Source organism: Poecilia formosa, unplaced genomic scaffold, assembly GCF_000485575.1.
Source record: "Poecilia formosa unplaced genomic scaffold, Poecilia_formosa-5.1.2 Scaffold114, whole genome shotgun sequence".
Taxonomy (NCBI): Eukaryota; Metazoa; Chordata; class Actinopteri; order Cyprinodontiformes; family Poeciliidae; genus Poecilia; species Poecilia formosa.
The window spans coordinates 1,805,312-1,828,951 of NW_006800053.1; the positions used below are offsets into that span (position 1 = coordinate 1,805,312).

Consider the following 23,640-nt stretch of genomic DNA (forward strand, 5'->3'; position numbering starts at 1 on the left):
TAAAGCCAGGACGTCAGGTGTTGAGCTAAGTCAGCCTTTGTTTCCGGTTGTTTAAATGGAAAACAATATGTAATTTCTCTGTTTATCTCTTCAATATGAAAAGGCAACAATGCATTAGGTTCTTCTTATAACGCTCCTTTACGTTTAAAGCCCTCCTTCGTGTCTTCCCGAAACATTGCTTTTAGTTCCACGCACCCACGGACTGATGTCACCTGTTAGAGTAGCAGACAGGAGCAGCAGGTATCGCCTGTAATCCTGTTGGCTGCAGTGTTTCCGGTCGCCTCACCTGCTGGCGGCCCGATGGCGTTTCCCAGCTGGACGTCACTAAGCTCACACCGGCGCGCGCGTGTTGTCCATGACAAATTTACTCTGCGAGAGGATCAGACGAAACTCATACGGACCAATTAAAAGAAAGACACGCACTGAATGGAAGGTATGGGAGTGTTTGCGCTAATAGTATCATCTAAAAGTGGACCGACATGTAGTTTTTAATATTCAAACACGTGAAAATACCCGCTACGATAGTTAAATATATCTCTAAAGAACAAAACAAGAATACACATACACATGCATACGTTTAAACATACACGAGAAAACAATGTTTTTCAAAATAAGAATCAGTCATTTTTGCTGTCGTACTTGTTCGAAATTGACTGAGAAAAAAGTTTATATTTTTTTCAATAAAAGCAAAAATATTGCTACTAAGTGAGTGAGAGATTTTTTATTTTTATGTTCTTTCAAATGTAAAACTTTAAATAAACTAAGGCTACTGTACCTTTAACAGATTTGTGAATTGGGTTAATTAAGTTAATCTGAGGCACAGCTGTGGCTTTTTATCAAGGCAATGCCTCAAACAAACAGAATTGAGTGACGTCATGGAAACCTCCACAGGTCAGATTAATCTCTTTAGATCTGTTTGTAATCTCTTCATTTCAGATTTGTACATATTTTATTATCATTATTTGGGAGAATTGACTTTTGAAACTGTGTGACTTTGGTTTAACAATTTGAGTTTTGTTTTCACTGTCATTTTCTTGAGTTTTGGCCCATTCCTCCAAACAGAACAGGTGTGTAACTGAGTCAGGTTTATTCACACACAAACACCTGTTCAGCTCTGGCAACTAATTTACCTTCTTCTTCTACTTCTTGTTCTTCTTCTTGTTCTTCTTGTTCTTCTTGTTCTATGTTGCTCTTACGCCATTTTGGGTAATTGGGTTATTGTCCATTTGGAAGAATAATTTTCACCTGAGCTTTAGCCTGCTGCTAAGCCTGTCACTACAACCAATTAATCAATGAATTGCCCAATAAATTAAAGTGAGCCCAATAGTTTATCTTCTAATGATTAATATTTTCTTGTGGTCAGTTTTTGTTTTTTTGTTTTTTTTACTGAGGCATCATAAACCATTTTATTTATAGTTTCTGTTGTTTTTGTTTCATTTATTGTTTATTTTGGATACTTAAGATATCTTCCAGTTCCAGTGCAAAGTGTTCTGTACAAAACAAATATTTATTGGCGTTTGAGAGGGCAAACGTACATTCTCATGTTGTTATTTTACTTGAAAATGGTCTCAAAACAACATTATTATCATTTATATAAAAATTACTGGAACAATTTGTTATCGTGACGCGTCGACTTCCTGGTTAATGTCGTCAATATTTCCACATTATGTTCTTCCCTCTCATGATGTCATCACTATGTTTTAATATTAATCAATGCTCTGAACTAAAGCAAAAATAAAAAGTTTAACAACATGAATGAGAACAGAACTGAGTAAATATCTAAGACGTTATTTTGTTTTAAGTTGGTTCAGTTTCCAAATCTTAGGTCAACTTGTAATTGGGTGGAGCTTTAAAGCAGATTAAGCTAACATTTGCGCTTCCCTCTCCAGACATGTGGAGATAAAGAAGTACCTGTCAGAGTGCCCAGGTAATCTAATTACGGTGACGCAAACGGTTCCAAAACAGAACCTGGCTGGATTCAAAAAGCAGACAACACAAATCTGCCTGATGTGAAAAGTTACAGATGTGATTGTATATTCTTGCTTGCAAAGATATGATCCTTTTTTTTTCTCTTTCCATTTTTCAATTACCACCACAAACCTCAATTTATTTTATTGGTATTCCTCCGTCTTCTCTCTACTCTGACCAGAGTCCATGTCTCTGCTGAGGAAAAGCATCCCCACAACATGACGCAGCCACCGCTGTGCTTTGCTTTCCTTGCAGAAAAATCCAGTTATTTCACCTTGTGTGTTGACAGTGTTGGAAAATGCTGTATTAGTACATTTTTGTTGTGAGGCACGCCACAGAATAAGGAGCAACAGGTTTTCTGTGTTCAATACTTTTTTGAGCGGAGTCCTATTTCTGCCATAGATCGGAAAGGCTAAAGTGGATTTCATTTTGGGCCATATTAAGATTATGACTGTTGTAAAACCCATTAACAAATTATAAAATATTAATAAATAGCTACATTCAATAAGCACTTCTTCAAATTAAATAAGACTGATCAGTTCCTCCAGGATTTCACGATTGTGTTTTTTTTTTTTTCCTTTTGGGGGTTTGCAATCGAAATCACAGATTTTGTGCTAATTTATATATATTTGCAATGAATTTTGCGATCTATGCGGAGATGTATGATGTCACTCGCCACATCGATCCGGATTTTAACTTATCAAGTAAAGCTGATGCGGTGGTTTTGAAAAAGTAAGAAATCCTGCCACCTGCAGGTGGGAGTTGGCATTGCTCAAATTAAATGTTTCGACCATTTTTGCAGAAAATTTGCAATAAACTCACAACTATTCAATAGCTCGGAAGAAATGCTGATAATTGTTGTTTTTGCATGAATTTCTGCAATTGTGGAATCACGACAAACTGGACAGACTGATATAGTTTGACGTCTTGAGTCAGAAAAAGCTACGGTGAGCTGTATTTGGACACATGTTCTTTATACCACCTGATCTTATATAAACCTTGTTGCTCTATAAATAGCATTATTGGAATAAAGGAGACAGACTTGAATAGCGAGTACACAAGCAGCATTTGATAATGCGGTATTGTGTGTATGATTTGACTAAAATGGAGGATAAAATATGATGCGATTTGATGCTTCAGGCACACCTGAGGATAGAAGCGCTGCTGACAAAGTGAAAGGAGCAGCATGATTTGTCTCGCCTATTGATCCGCTTCCCCTCTGCAGGTGTCATCTCTGCAGCAGAGTTATGGTACAAACAGAGCTGTTTGACGGGATTCTCCTCAGCCATCCGTCTAACGCCGCCGAGCATGCCGCCGCCACGCTGAAATGAATCTGTCTGGGTGTCTGTCAAGTTGTACATCTTCCCAAAGGTGCACCAACACATGCTCGAGTGGAGAGATCTGTTTTTTGTTTGTGCTTCTTTTTCCCATCCTTATCGTCACAAAATAGGTTGAATCGTGAGTCAGTGTCTCATTTTCTGGCTGCTGATGTTAGAAGAGTAAATGAGGTCAGATAATAGGATATTAACCTGGATATAAGAGATGATTGTCAAGATAAAACATGTTGAGTGGAAAGGATTTGCTTTGGGAACAGGCTCAGATCTTCTGACATCAAAATGAAATGGTTTTAAACTTGTACAAAGTTTTTAGCCTTGTATATATTTGGAGCACACTGTTTGTAAGATTTGATTCATTGTTGACCTTTCATTTGACACAATGAAGGGTCATCTTTGTCCAGATCTTTGCATTTGTCTGTCCTAGGTGCTAGTTGCTAATGCTAGGTGTTAGGTTGGGGTTAGGGTTGGGCTTTCAGGTGTTTGAGGTGTTGGTCCCAGTTCTGTTCAATTTTTGGGGCTTGGTGATTGTCTCTGGCTCCAGACCTGTCACTTGGTGACACAGGTGCCATTGGCCCTGGGGTGGATGTGCCAAGACCTCCTGCCCTTGTTGGGGTAGATGGAATTACCTATCTACCCCACAAGGAGGAGAGCATTTTACCCCCCTGCAGTCCTCCCTTCCCAATGCTCCACTCAGTCCTTCACACCAACACTTGGGTAGGGGTTTGGAGTGCAAGTATGTCAGGGTTGGGGATGTGGGGATGCTTCTGGAGAACCTCAGTCCTTCTTCAAAATCATTGTATGTTAAGTTATTTTACTTTGAGAAAAAAAATGAGTTCAAACAAAAGTATAAAAGCCTCAAATTATCATCATGCCTGTGATAAGAGTGCATGTAAATGTCTGACTGGAACAGGAGGCTTAATCCTGATCCTCACAGGTTAAATGATCTGCCTGAGCCGACATTGATCCCCAAGCACAATTAAGGAGACTCAATCTCTTCAGTTTGTTCTATTAACGAGTCCTGTCTGAACAGTTTGCACCGGGGACAGGAGACCTAGTTTATCCTGTCGACCTCCCACAGCTGCCGCTGACGCACTCCGGCATCAAGCTGAGTCTGAGGATTTGACGTGTGCAAACAAGGCCGACTAGATAAAGAAGCACGTTTTTGTGGAGGGGGAAAGAGAAGCAGGTGCACCGAGCTGCAGCAAGAAGAACACTGTCCGTCATCCTGACTAAAGAGAGAGAAGCAAAGACATTTGGATCCATCTTGGAGTTGTTTTTTTTTCAGCAGCCACCTTTAGGAGCAGCAGCCATGGAGCCAGTCTCTCAGACGGTGGAGGCGACGGACGCCCAGAGGCCACATGCGTCCACTCACTGGAGATTCGTGCCAAAGCGGGGAGCCTCCTCTCAGTTCGTGGGGAGCACCATCATGATTTTATCCACTTATGCTGTAGCCACCATGACCATGAATTTGGGGAAAAACCTCCAGGACAGAAGAATGAGACCAAACGGCAGCTAGAGTCTAAAGGACCTGGACACTGCCTTTACTGCCGAAATGGTTCACCCCACTTCCACCGACTCAACCCATCAAACTTCACCTCTACGCTGCCAAGAGGAGGTGATAGTTTCAACGGATTTTATGCTCCACACTGGAAGTTCATGAATGGACAGTAAAATGGAAGCAGTTCTGCCATAAGGCCATGCGGTGGCGGTGTTGGACCCCTTCCTGTCCCAGTCTGCTGCCGCCAGGTCAAGCCCCAAAGGAGGCTGTCCCTGTATTGGTTCAGCTTCTGCTTTAGCAACATGGACATAATCGACCAAAACCCACGAAAAGACACAACAAGTTCTGTGACCAAAATAACCATCCAAACAAATTACCCATCTGTTTGACATTGCCTTGAACATTTTTTGGTGAATGTGTTGTCTGAGTTTGCTTGATGTAGATAAAAAATGATGTGCAGATAATAATAAAAAAAAAATTCACTCTGGAATGAAGCACCCCGTTTGATTTATAGTCACTCGCTTAGCAAGAAATCCTACAAAAAGGTCACAGAAGTTGGGTTTTTGCCAGACAACAGACTGTATATAGACTGTAAATAGCAGCACCCTTTGCTGCTATTTCAGAGTGTCATATAAAACATATAATAAAATAAAAACATATGAAACACACTTTTGTCATGAAATCCTTATATCTTGACAAATCACAAATGTGAAGTTTGTCCAGATGAAGCTGCTTGTGGCCTGAGATCGTTAGCGGTTCAGGTCGTTCAAGGCATATGAAGCTACTCCCCGATGGAGAGTAAAGTTCAGGGTAATTTTCCAAATGAGCGGGAAGCTTTTAAACAGCTTAAGGAGCATCCGGTGTTAAGTATGTGTAGCGTCAAGGAAGCGTGTTTTCAAGTCTCCTCGACCTTTGGATGTTACGTTTAATGCTTGGCATCCTGGCTAATCCGAAAATCCCAGGAGATAAACTAAATGCATAATGGGTGAGATTTTAGTAAAGATGTCTCACCCAAACTGAGGTGTGATCAGCAGCGCTACATCTGACCACTCCTAACTTTATTTTACAGTAACCTCATGGGAGCAGCATTACATAAAGAGTTCAACGCAGCAAAACAAACCCACTTTTAACTAACAGAGTAATTTCTCTGCAGTGATTGTCATTTTACCATTTGTGACAGGAGTATTGTGAAAAATAATTTCTTGCATTACAGTTTGCTTCTGTTTTTGGTTCATTGTTGAATTATAATTTTAAGTAATCAGACAAATTTTAATAAACAAAGATTACGCGAGTAAATGCACAAGTCACTTTTTTGTATAGCTATGTGATCCTATGTGGAAAAAGACATTTCCCTCTAAATATAATAACTGGCTCTTATCATCAACAGTCTTCATTGCAATATTGTTTCTGTATCTTTTCAAACATGAACTGATTCAGAACATGATCAACTGGATTCAAGTCAGGAGTTTAATTTGGCCACCCTAAAACCTTTAGTTTGTGAACTCATGGCCGGGCGTTATCCTGCAGGATTTTCTGACAGAGAGCAGAATTTATTCTCCAGTAAAATTAAACCAGAAACGTTGGTTAATCACAGTTAATACATGGTTTAACAAGGGCTGGTGTTACTTTTCCACACAAGGACATGTTTGCTTGGACAACGTTTTTCTCTTTAATAAATGAAATGTTTGTTTTTTACTCAGATGATCTTTACCTGAACATCGGTACCATGTGAAACATTGTAAGTGTGACCACAGCAAAACTAGAGTAAATGGGAAAGAGAAGCTTCAAGGCTGTTTTTGTTGAGGTCATAATTGATCTACTTACAGCTTCACTTTCTAGGCACATTAGTTGGTTTCTTCTACTTCTTCCCCCTCTGCTATGCCCAACCTCCAAGGAGTTCACCAAGGTTCTTGTCTTGAACCTCTCCTCTGCTCTATACACAAATTCTTCAAGGTACCAAGTGAAAGCCGTCAATGCTGGTGCCAGTGTTCTCACTCCAAACCATACTTTTTTCTGCTGGATTCCACGTTAGATACAAAATCTTTGTTTTCATCTGAAGTCTTTTCTTGGCTTTTGGCTTCTTGTTCAGTGACTGTGCAACTTTCTTCACCCTTATCCTCCATCACAGAATGTCAGGTTCCTTCAACCTATACAGAGATTTCAGTGTTGCTGCTCAGACTTTTGAATTATGACATTTGCATGACTTTCTACTTGGTTAAAACTCTTGACAGTTTCAACAAACAAATAAAAAGTGGTCCCCCAAAATGGTTTGGGGCACCACTATTCTCCTAAGGATACAGACTGACTTCAGTACAGTAAGGGACTAATGGATGAGGTGATGTAAAATTAGTGAATAGAACCTTCTTCGTTCTTCCAGAGGACAACAGCTGGATTGTCATCAGGTCCTCCAAAACCCCAATTACAGGAAGCATCCTGCCAAGGCAACCAAGGAGTGGCTTGAGAAGAGGACACCCTGAAATCAAGGAACGTCCCGGTCAGTCTCTAGATCTCAATCCTACAGATATCAGTGTAGAAAGATGAACATAAGTGGAAGCTAAGAAACCTAAAGGGTTTAGAAGTGTTTGGTACACACGAGTGGGATTCTGAGAGGTGTGTAAACCCAGTGACACACAACGAGAAAGGCCTTACTCACACTCGCCAACTAAAGTTTTTCCAACAAGAATCAACTCAATGTTTCCAGGAGGATCAAATATTTATGATAAATGTTCAGTCATTCACTGAATCTACAAAAACCCCCAAAACAAAACAAGAATCCGCAGAGAATTCCTTCTTCCTTTGACTTTGGTTTCCACTAAAGAGTTCGCCATTTTGGAGAAATAGGTCAGTGGATCAAATCAAAGAAAATACCAAACAGGGGATTCAGTCACTCAAAAGGACGAGTGAGGCTATATGGCAACTGAGGGGCTATGCAGGGTCTAAACACAGGCAGTGCCCCAACCTGGCTAAATGAGAAAGAGGGTACACACAGAGATCTCTGTTGGCCTGCTTTGTCCTCTCTCTCACTTTTTCTCTCTCTCTCTCACTTCCCTGAATAGCTCCCACACAAAGATATCGTTATTTTGTCTCTAATTACCAGATGAAGAGCTGTTTGTCTGTATGCCTCTCGCTCCACCGCTCTCACCCCCAGAAATAAAGTGCTCAGTGGTGATGACCCTGGACAGTTACAAAACAGTCTGGTGGATCACAGGGGCCATGTGAGCCCTTGCTGTCTCCATGAGCGGTATAGAAAGTATCTGGATATGCTAAGGGAGATAAGCATGCATATGTTAGTTTTCTGCCAATATAACACTTCTTGCTTAGAAACCACTAAGTTCTGTTTTGGTCTCATTAGTTGGTCTTTTCACAGCTTTCTTTTGATAATACATTTTTCCTTACAGCTCTTCTATAAATGCCTGTGGAGTGTGCAACTGACAGTAGTCTTACCAACACACTCTTCCTCCTTGGCGTTGGATCTCTTCAGCTCCTCCAGAGCTACCATGTCAGTATCAACGTTATTCTTTTGAAGCTTCTTTTGCTCTGGTGTGGCTTTAGTCAGTTCTTCCCAAATCAGCTCTGGCTAGATTTTCCCCTGGTCTTTGGAACCACTCCAAGGTGGTACAAGGAAGGTCAAGCATTCTGTGCAAGTGACTTGATTGGCAACAGACTTAATTTGTTTGGACCTTGGATTTGGATGGGCAAAGACGGTGCTTGCAAACTCCTCAAACAACAACTTCTTAGCCACCATTTTCGATAGGCTATGAGACCGTAATAGTTGGCAAGATGGCAAGCTGCATATTGATAATTCCATGGTCAAACCTTGAGGTCCAAAGTTTTTTATCCAATTGTGGTGGAAGATTGCGTATGGCGTCAACCTTAGGGGGCAACCCCAACAAACAAATATACCGAGAGACATCATTGGAGCATCAACCGCAGCTGCTGCACACTCATGGCCCGCACATATTCCCACATTCCCAACCAGGTTCCTGCCCATAGTCATGCCCTCATAGTGAGGAACGCACTATCAATGGAGACGAACCCAACTTGAGTAGAACCAAACCAGGCATTACTTGACAATTGACAAGCGGATTTACATAGTATAATAAAGAACAAAAGTTGATCAAAGTCAGAGTAAGTATGCTAATTGAAATATTCCATTCTCATATTCTCAAATTCCATTCTGTCAAAGATTTGTTTTTATTAGACATTCGGAGGACTCTACTATCTGAGCAGTACTGACATGAAAAAGCAAGGTAAAGTGTGAATGGTTTGAAGTTGCTCTGTTAAAAAGTTTAAGGAGTATGAGTGCAAGGCATTGTATCTAGGCCACAAGACGGTCCCCATCTGCCATTAGGGCCAAAAGCCTTAGGAGCATTCTGGAGCCAGAGAGAAAGAGATGAACCCAGCCAGGGATTAGGCTGGCACAACAGGTCCAAGAGGATGTGAGATTACAAGAGGAGCAACAACAACACACGGGGTAAACCTGCTGACATGTTTACGTAACAGTTCAGCTCATGCACCTCAGCATGTCTGCAAAACAACATATTAATGTCCTGTAAGAACTTCATCTGCTTTTTTTAATACTGGGGAACAGGAAAATGATCTCTGTGTCGGATGAAGGGGAATATTTTTTTATTATTATTTTGCAAAGTGCAGCAGCTTCTCGAGCTTTGTTCTGCGGAGAGCTGTGTTCTCTGCCCTCAGCATATCATCCAGTATTAAATCTCATCCGCAACCTTCTCTGACCCTGTCATCTGGGGGAAATGTCCTGACCTCAGAGCGTGTCAGCAACCGGTGCCCGGACAGGTGTGACTCAGCACCTGTTTGTCAGCCTCTGGGACTGAAGGGCAAAGCATCACCTTTAAATCAAATCTTCTTGGTGTGTTTTTCCCAGCAGTCCTTGGACGGGTGGAAGGAAAGCTGTCAACAAGGAGGATTTGGAAAACATCCTATTGGGAGATTAACAAGGACAGAACCCCGGTCCTTTTCTGTGCATGTGTGAGTGCTTGCGTGCAGGAGAGAAAGAGAGAAAGAGGGAGGGAGGGAGAGACAGGACATCCCAGCGTGTGGCAGATGGAGGAGGGAGGTGGGGGTGAGGAGCCTGGTAGGAGGCTGGCATGTTTTCCCATCTAAACCGGTGACAAAGTGGCGAGCAGCGGCTCCCCGGAGCAGAGGAGATCACAGCCACCGCACGGAGAGGGACGCGGAGCGGGAGGAGAGCCGAGCACCGCGCAGCCTGCAGCCGCTGGAGCCACAGCATCGGGGCGGGGATCTGAACTGAGCCACATCGGAGGGAGCGACGTTTTTCTTTTTTCTTCTTTTTAAACCCGGAGAGCAGGTGAGTAAAGAAGCGGTGGATCGGTTATTTCCACGTGATTCGGTTGGTTTTTGTTGACGAGTGACGCCGAAGGCTGTCAAAGCTAATCGACTAAAACATGCATTGGAGAAAAAAAATAATCCGGTTTAAAGGAGAAAAATGCCTTGTTTAAAGGTCGTCGGGTCACAAACTCACAAATTAAAAGCACTTTGCTTTTTTTTCTTTTCTTTTTCCTTTTTTTTATTTTTTTATTTTTAGAAATTGTCTTAACCTGAAAATTTCCCTTTTTTGTCCCAGTTTAGCCCATTCAGACTGGAGTCTCACTTTTCATGTTTTAGTTCAGTTTCTGGCAAATCCCAACAGATATGGGTTCATTTCTCCATCATTCTTTGGGTCAGCATCACTACACTCTAAAAACGAATTTTGGAAGATATTAAATTTTTGCTATTAAAAACATTTACATTCACATCATTCACGTTCATTTGTAATAATACTGTTCAATAATGCCTAACTTATAGCATTTTAGGTGTCTTTTAGCTGTTTAAATCACTGTTTTCCAATCAGAAATACTGATTCAGATACACCCTAGGTGTAAAAACAAGGATCGTATCTGGGGTTTATTTCGGTCAAACAGATTTGTTTAAGTCGTGCTGCTATGTAGGTCAGTCTGCACACCAGTCAGTACCTGGTCAGATTAAACCACTGCGTGTCATCCACCTCAGCTCGGTGCCAGCTAATCAGGTCCACCACTCTGGGTCATCTGGTTGGCTCTTCTTACTCAATAACCGTCCCTGTTCTATGGAAGTCCAGACGTGCCACAATTCAATAAAGATATAAATCGTTAAATGAAAACTGTAAGCAGCATGACTAATGTCTATAAAAAAATTTATCAAAAATCAAAGTGTGAAATAATCTCTGTTCAATTGACAGGTTTTAGATTGAGTCCAAATTCCTTCAAAAGCAGTAAAAATAATCTTTTAGCTGAGCACAAATCCTAAGTCTTGTCAAAATCATAACTACATATTCTAACAACAATAAAAACTCTGCACAACATGTGTGGACTGGAGGTGAAAATAGGTTAAAAAAAATTGGTTTGGATTCAGCAAAAGGATTTTGAACTTTCTGTTTTTTTAATGGAACGATGCTACCGCTCCATCACTGAAATGGGTATCTGACCATAAAATGTAAAAAAAAAAGAAAAAAAAAAGAAAAAAAAAAAAGAGAGAGACAAAGAGAGACTGGCTCTCACACTTCTAAATTCTAAAGTAAGCTTCAATGACTTCTGTGTGCTTCTTTGCTTTAGGCAGCTATTTTGACGTTGTGCCTGCTGTGTTTTGACGGTAGGGCGCGTTGTCTGCCGAACTCCTTTCCATTCCTCCTCCAGATCGGCAGAGATGGGCATGACTTCTCCACTGCTGCTGTTGATATGCATATACCTGTCGGCAGTTGGCCGGGCGCGCTTGGAGGGCGTCTGCCTCCAGGACGGCAAGCACAAGGCCACGCCCGGCGCGGAGCCACACCTGTCCGAGTGCGGGCTTTACGCCGACAGTGAGTGCACGCTCTCCGTAAGGTCCCACAATAATTTCTGTGTTGAAATGACAGCAGTGGTTTGGTGTTTTTGTTTCATCCTGGCTGCTGCAGACAGCTGCTGCACTGAGGAAGACATCCAGGATATTGCCTATGTTCCTTCTGACCGCAATAAGAACGAACCCTGGGACAAGTGTGGCCCTCTGAGCTCAGAGTAAGTCCCATCTGTTCTTGCTTTCTAATAACATCCCGTCCTAATTGTTTCTCCTTCTCATATTAGAATTGTGAGTCGCATACACAGAGGCGTGTCTACATTTGTTTTGGTTTCAGGGGGGCCAGGTTGAGGTACAAACGATAAATTCAACTAAATGCACTGCAGTCTTAGATTACGATGAGATTAGAATTGCTTTAAACTGAATGGTTGCTGAAATGTGCTGTACAAAATAAAATTGACTCTCAAAAGTATTCAAACCCCTTCACCATTTCCAGATTAGGTCAGATTACAACCCACCAAATTCAACTTTATGCAGCTGCATTTCCATCAACCGTTGTAATTTGACATTTTGAAAATAAATTTGCTTAATGTAAATGCGGCAATTTGAAAAAATTGAATAAAAAGCCTTGACTCTTATCTTTTTGGGCCATATTAAAATTGGTTTATTTCACAAAACTGCAAAAGTTTTTTTGGTGTCACACGAGTCACATGATTGGTAACCAGATGTTGCAACTGGCGCAAACCACGAAGAAGACGACAGGAAGTGGTAGAAAGATGAAGGCGCAACATATTTTTTAACGACTTACCATGTGAACAATCTTATGCTTGAGATTTTAATCGTGTTTCTTATGTGATGGAAACATTGCAGTTGTGAAATTTTTTGACATTAATGGAATATTGACAATGTTTTTGCACACATCAGTAATGAAAACGCAGCCAGAGGTAGGTCAAGACAAAGTACTGCACATTAATCCCAGAAATGCACGTTGAAATTCCTGGTTGTGACATGTCAAGATGTGGGAAAACTTCAAGATACTGAATACTCTTGAAAGTCTTTTATTAAAAATATCATTATTTTTCACACCTGCACGGTACGAGTCACACGTTCACATTTGCCCTCGCTGTCTTTCCCTTCCCAGTGACATTGCGGGTCAGTAAGAGTTTGCAGTCTGCGCTTGATGGCACCTCACGCTGGTAGAAAACTGTTTCCATCTGTCTCCGCAGGTGCGAGGGCTATCTGAAGCGCGTGTCGTGTTTTTACCGCTGCTCCCCTGACGCCTCCCGCTGGCCTCATCCTCACCGCCGCTCGTACATCCAGGCAGTGCCGCTCTGCCACAGCTTCTGCCGTGACTGGTGAGGCTGCCTGAACACAACTCAGTAGCTGCTCCTGCTCACATGTCAGGCTCTGGGAGGAAAGGATGCAGTTTTGTAAAACAGTGCTCAGCCCCAAGGCAAAGTGCCCTATAAATAAAACAGCATTTTTTTTATTTTTATTCTTTCTGAAATTTTCTGGGTTCAGAAGACATTAACAAATCTGGAGGTTTGTGGAAACACCCCCCCGAGAGATAATCCTCTAAATGTTGGAAAACATCTAATGCAAACACAGAAAGATGATTTGAAGAGGCATTTGAGAGCTTGTAAAGAAGTAATAAATTTCAAAACTTCCCCACTGAATTTAAAAGTTTAATCTGCTTTTCTGCTTTGGGAATTTACTCTGACAGACAGCATCTGAATAAACAGTCTGAGATTATGGAAAATATGGTCGCTTCTGTTGCCAGGACCAAGATGAGAGGAAACAATGCCCTGTTTCTGCAGAATATTTGAAGGGACAAATCCACAGTCCAACAGCGGATCGAGCACAAAATGTGCATCAAATCCATTCTCTACATTCTAAAAAACCGCTATGCTAAAGACAAAGCAATTTGCTAATTCAGTACTGTGTCAGATATAGAGCCATCCAGGTTTTGGTTGGTTAACACAAGGTTAGGTAAGGGGTGCTGGGTTGGCATTTAAACCCCTAAAACAGGTTAAAGTGGCTAATGTAATACATTAAAGCTAATATCAAGTTGGAATAAAGAATAATTGGACTTCTAAACACAAAGCATTTGGGTTTAAATGAATTATTTAGATTTTTAGTTTAATTATGAATTACCAGATAACAAATAAAAACAGCCTTGTAACATGTACAAAGTGTCTGATTCACCAGCAGTTGGTTCTAAACGGCAAACTTCATGTTTAGTTTAAAACACAGGGTAAACATAGCTTGTATGTGTAGAATCTGAATGTTGAACCAAGCTAGCACTAGCTTGGTTGATCAGGTAAAATGCTAACATTTTCCTTTAAATAAACTCATTGCCTAATATGAACTAAATTCTTTGACACAAATTACTGACATTAACATTTTATAGCATCATTTTAACATCTTACAAACTTCATGCTCAGTATAAGTCACAGTGAAAATATAGCCTGTCTGTGCTGACTGCGTTTAGTGACTTCTGTCACTAATTATTCGGTCAGAATCTGAATGTAGCCAAGCTAGCACTAGCTTGCGATATTAACTGGTAAAATGCTGACATTGTCCTAAAAAAACCTCACTGTCTAATATAAACTATGTTCCTTAACAGAACAATGTCTTTTTCAGGAACATAAACAAAGAAGGTTTGTTTATGTGTGCAGTGGACTCCCGAGTTTTACTTGCTAACGGTTGTTTTACAAATAATTACAAATATAATTACTTATAAGTACAAATATCTAAAATTCTCAAATACTTGAGACCACTACGAATACTTCATACCTTTTCTAAAAACAGTTTGAACACCAAATATACTTTATTATGCAATAATACGCATAGAGGAAACCGACTCTAGACGTTAGCTGCAAAATGCAGGCTAAGTTGAGCCTGGACTTAAGATGAAAGTCATCTTCTAACATGATTCTCCTGACTGGAAATAATATTAAAGTTTTATGGCTCAACCAGATTAGGATGATGGCGATTTAATAAAAAAATAAAAAAAAATTTAAAAATTTTTTTTAAAAAGCGGCCAAAAAAAGCAAATATGTTGTTGTTATACTGCGATGTTATTCAGGATTTTACAAGGATTTGCTCACAGAAACAGGATTCTCATCTACCAGTGTTTCTTTACAGACTACCACGCATGCTACAAAAACAAAACACGCAGCAGCATGCCAAATTGTGAGCTCCAGAGAAGTCGCAAGCTTTATTTTGAGCCCTAATGCTAATTTTAGCTGAACAGCCGCTTGCTCTTGTCTCATTAGGTGCAAAAACAAAAACAAACAAAAAAAAAAGACATTTGAGTATTAAAAATTGAGATGTTTTAGAAATAAGCAGATGGTTGTTTGCCGTTTCTGATTTGTCTTTTATGTGTCTCCAGGTTCGATGCCTGTAGGTTGGACATGACGTGTGCTCGCAACTGGGCCAGGGACCCTCGGGGCCAGAACTGCACTGGGACCTGTGTTCAGTATCAGCAGGTAAACACAATCCTTGTACATTTGTCATCGTTTCTGTTTTTTACCTCTTATTTTCCACAAAAATAAACACTAATATTTATTTAATATCCTTAAAAGACATTTGCTGTATTCCCATATCACAGTCTAAAAGACACACCATAGAAACGGCCATTGTTCCTATTGTTATTATTAGGCTATGTGTTTGCCTTGCATATAGCTTCATAGATCTTTCCATCTCCATAGCATAATGCTGCCACCACTGAGTTTCACAGTATGGACAGCATGTTCATCCTCATGCACTACAAAAAAACCCACAAAATCTTACCAATTATTTTTTTTGTTTAGTGTCTAGTGCAAATATCTTTCACTTATGGAGAAAATGTCTTGCTATAAGTGAAAAAAATCTGTCAGTGTAACTAGTACCCTTTTATAATTTTTGCGGGGCAAATCCGGTGTAAAAAACATAAAAATAGAACAAATACATACACATTTAAAAATGTTAAAATATAAAATTTAAAACCACCAAAATACACACTTTTTTGCCACTATCAGAGTTCCATACAATGTATTTCGTGGCGGTGACTTACATCTTGTTCAGCAGCATTAACTCAAATACTTTCTGCTCAAATCTGCCCCGGTACTGAGGGCTATGGGGCTTATTAACGAATCACTTACTTAAAACAAACACCTATATTTTGCTGAAAATGTATTTGTAAGTTAGTTTATAAGTCTTATAAGATATTTACACTGGAAAATAGACAAAAAATAAATAAATAAATACTTGGCAAGATTTAGTGTTTTTGCAGTGTGGTGGCAGGCATGTAGGCCAAAAAGCTCCGTTTTGCTTTATCCTGACCAGAAGGCAAATGGAAGCAGCAGCTTTCTTCTGGCAAATTTTGAAGCTCGTGGTTCCAAGAAATCAAAAAACCAAAAAAGAAAAACAAAAACAAAGCACTGTAAAATTAAAAAAATTAGAGTCTTTTATTTATTTATGTATTTAGGTGTTTTTTTGCATCAGTATTTGTTCGGCCGAGTCCGTCAGCTGAATGTTTCCGACAGGATGTGCAGGTAGACGGCGTGAGAGAAGGGCTGGCTTTAGAGCATGAGAGAGTCTGGCCCCGCTCCGCTGGGCAGGGGCCAGCTGGGTGATTAAAAAACAAGCGGCGGGCCGGTGGAGGCCTGCAGCAAACTGAACTCTCACACATCATCGCAGCCCAGCGACGACCCGTCTCATAATGAGCCTGTCTGTCTCTCCGTCTCCCCTCCTTATCGCCTCCATCCTCTCTCGCGCACAAACGAGCGAGCACACACCCACAGACCGCAGATCTAATAAGGCAGCTTGCTGGTTATTAGATGATAAGCAGAAATTGCAGAGTGTATTAAGAGGGAGAATGGAAGATATCTCTCTCTCTGTGTGTTTTCTGTGGGTGTACCGCCTGCATAATTCCGGGGCTTTGTGCGCTCCGCCTTGGCCCGTCTTCATGTAGGGCAACGCTTAACGCCGCAAATAGGCTGCAGGAAATTTAAGCCGCTTTGAAACAGACGAATGCAATTAGAAAAATGTGAGAGCAGTCAGCGGATTTGACAGATCGACTATTTTTTGTTTGCGTCTTTTTTTTTGGGAGGGAACTTGAACACGAGAGCGTCGGCTCTCGTTTTTTAGGAGGGACACGTCTGATTTTCGCTGGAGGCTGGCTCTGTAAACATCCGCGCCGTGTTGCCGTATGATGCGGGTGAATGTATGCGTGAACGCCAAATATGCGTAGGTAAAACGCGGGGTGTGAGAACTCGGACTGTAGAAGGTGTCAGGTCGCGTAGCATCAAGTTAATACACCTTCAACGGGAAAATAAAATCACCTCTGGCGCTCCCTGTCTCCCTCCTGTTTTTGTAGATTTTGGTTACATCATTCGCCTGCCAAGGTCTTCTCTTAGATTTAGTGCCTCTGATTATGTAGGAGAGAGGCTAGGATGGCAAAAACAACATATTTCTGTTGAATACAAAACCATTTATTTATTCTCCTTGAACTTTTTCATGAGCAGCACAAATGCAACTCTACTGAGCCTCTGCCTGAACCCACAGGTCAGGCAAGGGGGGAAATAATCTAAGAAAGAAACAAAGAGACTGAATGAAACAAAGAGCAGCTCAGGTGAGGAGAATCTGTCGATGGACCAACTATTGGCTTTGTGCTTCATTAATCTGAGTTTTATGGAAAAGTGGCAAGAAGAAATTTGTCAGGAAAAAAATCCCATTTGCTGTTTCCCACAAGCATGCGAAAGATGATGCATTTATTGAGTTTGAACTAAAACGTAATCAGGAACGCTTCCTGATGACACAATACCAAGTTAGAATTTGTTGCCAATGGCAACATCAAAATTCAATATGGCCGCCGTAGGAACGTCTGGATGGCTGCACTAATAAATCATTTTGTTTGCACCTAAATTAGTCACACCTGCATAGTGGAAATCTTTTGTCAGGGTTCAAGTCACTGCAGGTTTTAAATACACACAACACAGAAATACACTGTGATTAGCTCATGTCGCTAACAGCAGTTAGCAAAACACTTCAGAGCGTCATAATTCATTTTATTAGTTGTTTTGTTTATTTGTCTTGGATATTTAAAATGTCTTCCAGTTCCCAGTGTTAAATGTTCATTAAAATGTAAAGTTTATTCATGTTTGTTGCATCCTTAAGCCATGAACTTTATTACTTGAAAAAACAATATTATCTTTTATCACAATGACTTCCGGGACAATTTATCGTAAAAGCTAAACTTATGCACCATATTAACAGATTTGTTATATCTGTGCTGATTCTCTCATATCTCAAGTAAACATGCTAAAGTGATACAGATTAAAAGTAAGAAATACATTTTCCAAATATGTATATTTTTGAACTCTGTTAAAAGAAAGTCTAAGCTAGGCCTTTTTCTTCTTTCTGCGGTTCCCGTCTTGGCGTAGTGTTTGTGGTTTCAGGATGTGAAGGCTAGAATTAAGCGCGATAAGGAAAGGAAGGACAGCGCAAGGCGCCGCAGGAAAAATCTCTATCTGGCTTATTCAATCCCAGCATGTCGTCTAGAGCTACTTGGGCTTGTACTGAATTAAGTTTGGCAGCAAACCACGGCCGCCCGGGGGAGGACTGAAATGTGTGTGTGTGTGCGTGTGTGTGTGTTTGCGTCTGTGCTCCCGTGGGTATTATTGGGTCGATGTGATAAGACCAAAGCATCAGGCAGAGAGCATATGTAGTTAAGAGACACACCCATCGTCCTTTTTGTCCTTCAAACTCAGTAAACATATCACAGCTTTTTCTTTTTTCTTTTTTTCCCCCCCAATCAAGTCTTTGTTAGGAAACGCTATAGAATAATTGGAAGAAGCAGGGACTGGGGGATGACTTGGCATCCTAATGACTGGTTACCGAGAAGGCAAGTTTATTTCTACAGCTCCATCCATCTGCAGGGTGTTCTGAAGAAAACAGGAAGTGACCACAGAGGGAAAAGGAAGTGAAGCCTAGTGCTCTCCATTGTGAACTGCTAGCCTCGCCATTGCCTTCCTACGCAATCAAGTTCGATTCTTGTTTCCCTTCACTTCATTCTCCCACTGATTTGGATTTCTCTGGTGGAATTTCAGCCAAACTGAAGGAGAAGTTGTGAACGATGACGTTGATTTTCTGCGCTGTTTCAGAATCGTAGTCTATAGTTTTAGCAATGGCAGCGGTAGGAAGTGAATCGTCCATGTTGGCCAGGCTTCCAAATATTGAATTAACGTTAACGGCCATCTTGTTCGGTTCGAGACTTCTCTCTTCACAGTGGAGGTTGTTTGTTTACAGCGCAGGCAATTTTGGGTAAGCTTCATAGCGTTGAACTGGCGCATTACATGCGTCACGACTAAACATTAGCGATGGGCTAAAATGTGTAAAAGTCCATGCGTAACCCAGTGGAACTGAGCGTCCAAATTTTCTGTATTTCTTTTTGGTTAGTGTGAGATACAATAAGAATTTATTTATCCATTTTGCTCAACTTTATCTGCACTGGTTAATTTTGATGTCCGTCCGTTTCACTTTATTGGTGGAAGTAGATTTTATTTTTTTTTCTTCTTTATTCATTGTAATTGGATTTTTTTTTTCCCAGACCTTTGTAGCTTTTTGAGATCTCAACATATAAAGGACGTTATAAATAAAATCTATTGCTACTGATATTAGTGTGAGATGCAACAACATTTAATTTCTGACTGGGGAAAAATTTATTGAATTTAATAAATTATGAACTAGCTTGTGTTTTCTAGGTTACACAAATTTCTACTCGGACAGAGTGAAAGTGTCATTTTAATGTGGAAAAAGTGAAAATGTCCAAGAGGTTCAGGATACTTTTAATATATTCTAAAAAGCCTAGATTGTGATTTTGCAAACATGCCTTTATTAAAGATGATTAAATGATTGTCAATTGGAGTTTTAATCATTCTGAACTAGTTTAGAGCTGTCAATCTGCTCTCCAGGGTCCCTTAGATGCTGCTGTGCTAAACCTGAAGTGTTTTTTTTTTTTTTTAAATGGTGTATTCAGATTGGCTCTCAAGGTCAGTGTTGTAGACAAAGAGAGGAAAGCAGCAGGGGCCGAGCAAAGCCACCTGAGAGAGAAAACACCTGGCAGAGGCAACGTGTTCTCAAGGCCGGAGCCGCCGCGGAAAGGGCAAAATCAATTATTTGCTGGATGTTTTATGTAGCGGGGTAAAGCTCAGGCAGGCCCGAGGGGCGGCGGGAGGACGGACAGACTCGGCACGGAGCTGGCAGGGCTGGAGGAGCGAAATAAACAGGCGTCCGTTTATTCCTGACGCCAAGAAGATAAAAAAAAGTTGGACAAAAACAGGAAAAAAAATAGCGGTCGTTGAGAATATTTTTATTCCTCCAGCTCACGGCGGCGCAGGAGCTGCTGCTCCAATCCGACCCATCGCTCTTGTTTCTGGCAGGAGTATCGGCTCAGACTGTCTGATCTCGCTGCTACAAGGACGAGCGGTCACGATAATTCGTCGTTCGAGGTTTTTTTAGGAATACAAAATGGCTGCTGTGAAAAAGGTTGAAAACCATCTGTCTTTTTTCCCCTTCCACTTCACTTTTAAAGGGGCAGGATCTCGTAATATTGTTTTTATTTAGCCTTATATCGGGTTATAAAGTTATTCCGTCGTGAGAAACATTCCTGGGGTGTTGCCTTGATTCTTTCAGGCATATTTGAGAAATCCTTTAACTGTGGCGGCTGAGCTCTGCAAGACGTCTGGGTGGCCCTTGCTAGTAAGCTAGCTCGACCTATTTTCCAAACTCCTAAGCTTCTGTCTCACAGAACAGAAAACCTTCCCTGGGACTCCCCCATTCAGCTCCTTCAGATTAGCCAGCAGCCACTAGCAAACGTGTGCTGACCTCATTAGACAAGCTAGTTCTCAGTTAAACACTGGTAAAAAGGTTGTTTAGGGGTTAATAGAGTTGTGATGACTTCCTGAAGGCGGAGTTTCAGAAAGAGAAGGAGCTTCTTAAAGAGACAAAGACCTAATTTCAAGGTTTTACATTTTGAAGCCAAGTTTTCTTTAAATTATGTTTTATGTATCTGACATTTTTATAACAACTGAAGTTAACAGATTGATTGTTCCATAAAATATGTCTTAATATATCATAATGAATCCCATCCAAATACAAAAACTCATAACGTAGATCTTCGCTTTGACTGATTCTGATGTCCCGCCCACCTACACAGCCCACAAAGAGAGACTCAACTGCTGTTTTGTTAATTAAGTTTTACGCCACGTTCCACTGATCCTCTTTTATGTAGCCTGAGAGCATAAATTTCATTTGCATGCAAGACCTACTCCGTGAATTACATTGTTGTTGTCCACGGCAACGCAGTTTGAAGGGACAAATTTGGCACAGATTTGATTAGTCATGAGATTTGTTCGCCACCTCTGGGTCACAATTTGTAATTCCTTACATTTATTTAAACGGGGAGGAGGAAGAGCCCTTTGATTTAAAATCTGATTTACAAGCTAAAGATGCAAAGAAGCTCAGCACACAGTGATGCATATATGGTTTATAAACAGTGTCGTACAGAGGCGAACGTTTGAGCATAAAATTCAGAGTCTGCCTAAAACACAGCAAAGCTTCATCAGTAACAATAATGGGGAACTTGTTTAAAGATTAATTGATTTGAAAAAAAATAAATAAATAACTTGCTGAGTAATGTAGGACCCAGAGGCCAAGAAAATGCTAAGTTATTGGTTGCTATGGCGATTTGCACCTTTTCAACCATATTGGGGATCCGTACTGTATCAAAGATCATTTCAATGAGCTTAAACAGGAAAAAAAAATATGGAAATATAATTCTACAATTGTCTTTGATTTACTGTATATTGATGTAAATAAACAAACTCAGTCAATGTTATCTTTCAGGCGTGGCTCGAATTTCTTTCCAGGGTTTAGTCTGATCCAGTTCATTGGGTTGGTCAAACAAAATTTTATTTAATAAGCATAACAACAAGCCAAGAAGCCAGTGAAAAGTGCTTTACATGATAAAAACATCATAAAATCAGTCCCTCCAGGAAATATTTTTCACTGATTTTGTGGTTCTACGCTAGTAATGTATGCAAGGAGTTTTGCCATATTTTTTCCTCATTAAACCCTTTACAAAACCTGCGCAACAAAAATAAAGATGATACAGGAAACAATAAGCAGACATATGAAAAGGCAAACATTTTAATTCTTTAAGGAACTTAAACGTCTTGATTTTTGCTATTTGCATATAACTTGACCTAAAGTAAGGCGGAGGGAGCAGTTTGGAAGAAGAAACACTGCCACCTGCAGGTCGGAGTTAACAGTCTCCATTTTTTGGAAAAAAATTGCAATAAACTGACAGCGAATAAGTAACACTGAAGAAATGCTGGCAATTGTTTTTTTGTTGTTGTCGTCGTTGTTGTTTTTTGCGATAATTTCTGAAAATGTGGATTCCTGGAAACTGATTAATGTAATTTGTGATTTGGAGTCTGGAGGGAAATATAAAAAACTATGTTGGATCGAAATGTGCATTAAATGTTGATTTGGGTTCAACAAATTAAGCAGCAATAAGAACAGAGACATGTATGGGCAAATTCATAATTGACACATTTCAGCTATTCTCCAGTTTATTTGATAGTCAAGCAAAACTGTGATAATTTTTAATTTGTTTCATTTAAAAAATAAGAACATTTTAAAAGAGTAGCTCAAATGGAAGCTGAAGGAAGTAAAATTTTAACTCGGTACGATTGATGAATAAAAAGCATGTATGTTTGTTAGTCACACTGAGGACTGAAACGGCTCTGTGGTTTGCAGATGTATCAGCACGGCAGGGATCTCTGCGAGAGCCTGTGGGGCGACGCCTTCATGACGGTGGAGGACGACCAGCAGGAGGCGGGCGAGGCGGGAGAAAACGGGGCGGAGGGCCGGCCCTGCGGCTGTCTCACCCTCAGTCCCTCGGACAAGGACGTGATTGCGGCGCTGCGGGCCCAGCAGGACGACCCGGAGGAGCTGGACACCACCAAGGCCGGCCTGCCGCAGTACCGGGCTCCCTGCCAGACCAAGCTGCCGCCGCCGGCCAAGAGCGGCCGGAGGGCGAACTCCGTCCTACGGAAACGCTCGGTGGAGATCGACGACGTGGAGGGGAGCGGGAGCGGTTTGTAGATCCTGTTCGGTAAACATGTCACTAGTTTTCAATGCGTAATGCTAAACTGTGAAAATAAAGGCGTAACTTTGTCCCTCTAAAAAAAAAATTACGTACATGGCGTTACATATTTACAGCAGAGGGTTAGGGCCACTGTAGATCCAGGAGAAAGAAGTAGTAAATTTGTGGGATAAAAACTCTGAAATTTTGAGATTCAGCGCAGGAAATTTCTAGAAAAAATAAAATAAACATGGAAATTTCTGAGCTCCAAAAGTTTGAAAATTGTGTGGGAAAGTTTTTAAAAAATGTTTTAGGTTAATTTCACATATTCTAGAAAAATAAAATTTTTCTGAACGGTCAAAGTTGAAAAGTTTTTTCACAAGTCAAAAATGTTTGACTTTTTGAGCCCAGAAATCTCCAAGTTTTTCCTCCAGAACTTCTGACATTATTCTCAAAATGTTGGATTTTTTTTCTCGCAAATTTTTGACTTTTTGAGTGCTGAAATTGCCATGTTTTTTCCAGATAACTTCTGAGCTCAATATGAACATTTCCTTTTTTTCTCTCTCTCTCTTGCAAATTTGTGACTTTTTGAGCTCAGAAAATGTTTACGCTTCTTCTATAAAATTTCTGAGATCTAAAAATTTGAGTCTTGTCTCACAAATTTACTCTATCTATCTATCTATCTATCTATCTATCTATCTATCTATCTATCTATCTATCTATCTATCTATCTATCTATCTATCTATCTGTCTTTCTGTCTTTCTGACTTTCTTTCTATCTCTATCTATATATATATATACATACATATACAATGACCCTGAGAAGCCACCATAGATACCTTTAAGTATAAAAATCAAAGCTCAAAATA

The 23,640-nt window shown here is 40.5% G+C and overlaps 1 protein-coding gene and 1 long non-coding RNA gene across 5 annotated transcripts in view; both read left to right on the top strand.

The window, feature by feature from the left end:
• LOC103143698 (uncharacterized) overlaps positions 1-5,294 on the top strand; it is an 11,514-nt gene extending 6,220 nt beyond the window's left edge. Inside the window, exons 1-2 of one of the 2 annotated variants that reach the window (XR_476823.2) lie at positions 788-891; positions 3,194-5,294. This is a non-coding gene — a long non-coding RNA (uncharacterized LOC103143698). Of the gene's footprint in view, positions 1-787; positions 892-3,193 lie in introns of those variants that run through there. The other variant, XR_001663102.1, reaches the window with a different exon arrangement.
• Positions 5,295-9,848: 4,554 nt separating this feature from the next.
• On the top strand, positions 9,849-22,932 carry rtbdn (retbindin). Of its 3 annotated transcripts, none has more exons than XM_007560338.2 (6): positions 9,849-10,138; positions 11,462-11,665; positions 11,759-11,858; positions 12,864-12,992; positions 15,032-15,128; positions 22,444-22,932. In XM_007560338.2, the coding sequence occupies exons 2-6, from the start codon at positions 11,512-11,514 to the stop codon at positions 22,789-22,791; spliced, it is 828 nt and encodes a 275-aa protein (XP_007560400.1). In that variant the 5' UTR covers positions 9,849-10,138; positions 11,462-11,511; the 3' UTR covers positions 22,792-22,932. The 3 variants fall into 3 exon arrangements, with proteins under 3 accessions (XP_007560400.1, XP_007560401.1, XP_007560399.1); XM_007560339.2 differs by having other exon boundaries at positions 11,502-11,665; XM_007560337.2 differs by having other exon boundaries at positions 9,850-10,138; positions 11,421-11,665.
• Positions 22,933-23,640: the final 708 nt, after the last annotated feature.

Bases quoted from the DNA above. Each gene is read 5' to 3' on its own strand.
- rtbdn (XM_007560338.2), top strand. From the start codon at position 11,512: ATGGGCATGACTTCTCCACTGCTGCTGTTGATATGCATATACCTGTCG. The intron at 11,666-11,758 runs GTGAGTGCACGC...TGGCTGCTGCAG, and splicing joins GTGCGGGCTTTACGCCGACA to ACAGCTGCTGCACTGAGGAA. The intron at 11,859-12,863 runs GTAAGTCCCATC...CTGTCTCCGCAG, and splicing joins TGTGGCCCTCTGAGCTCAGA to GTGCGAGGGCTATCTGAAGC.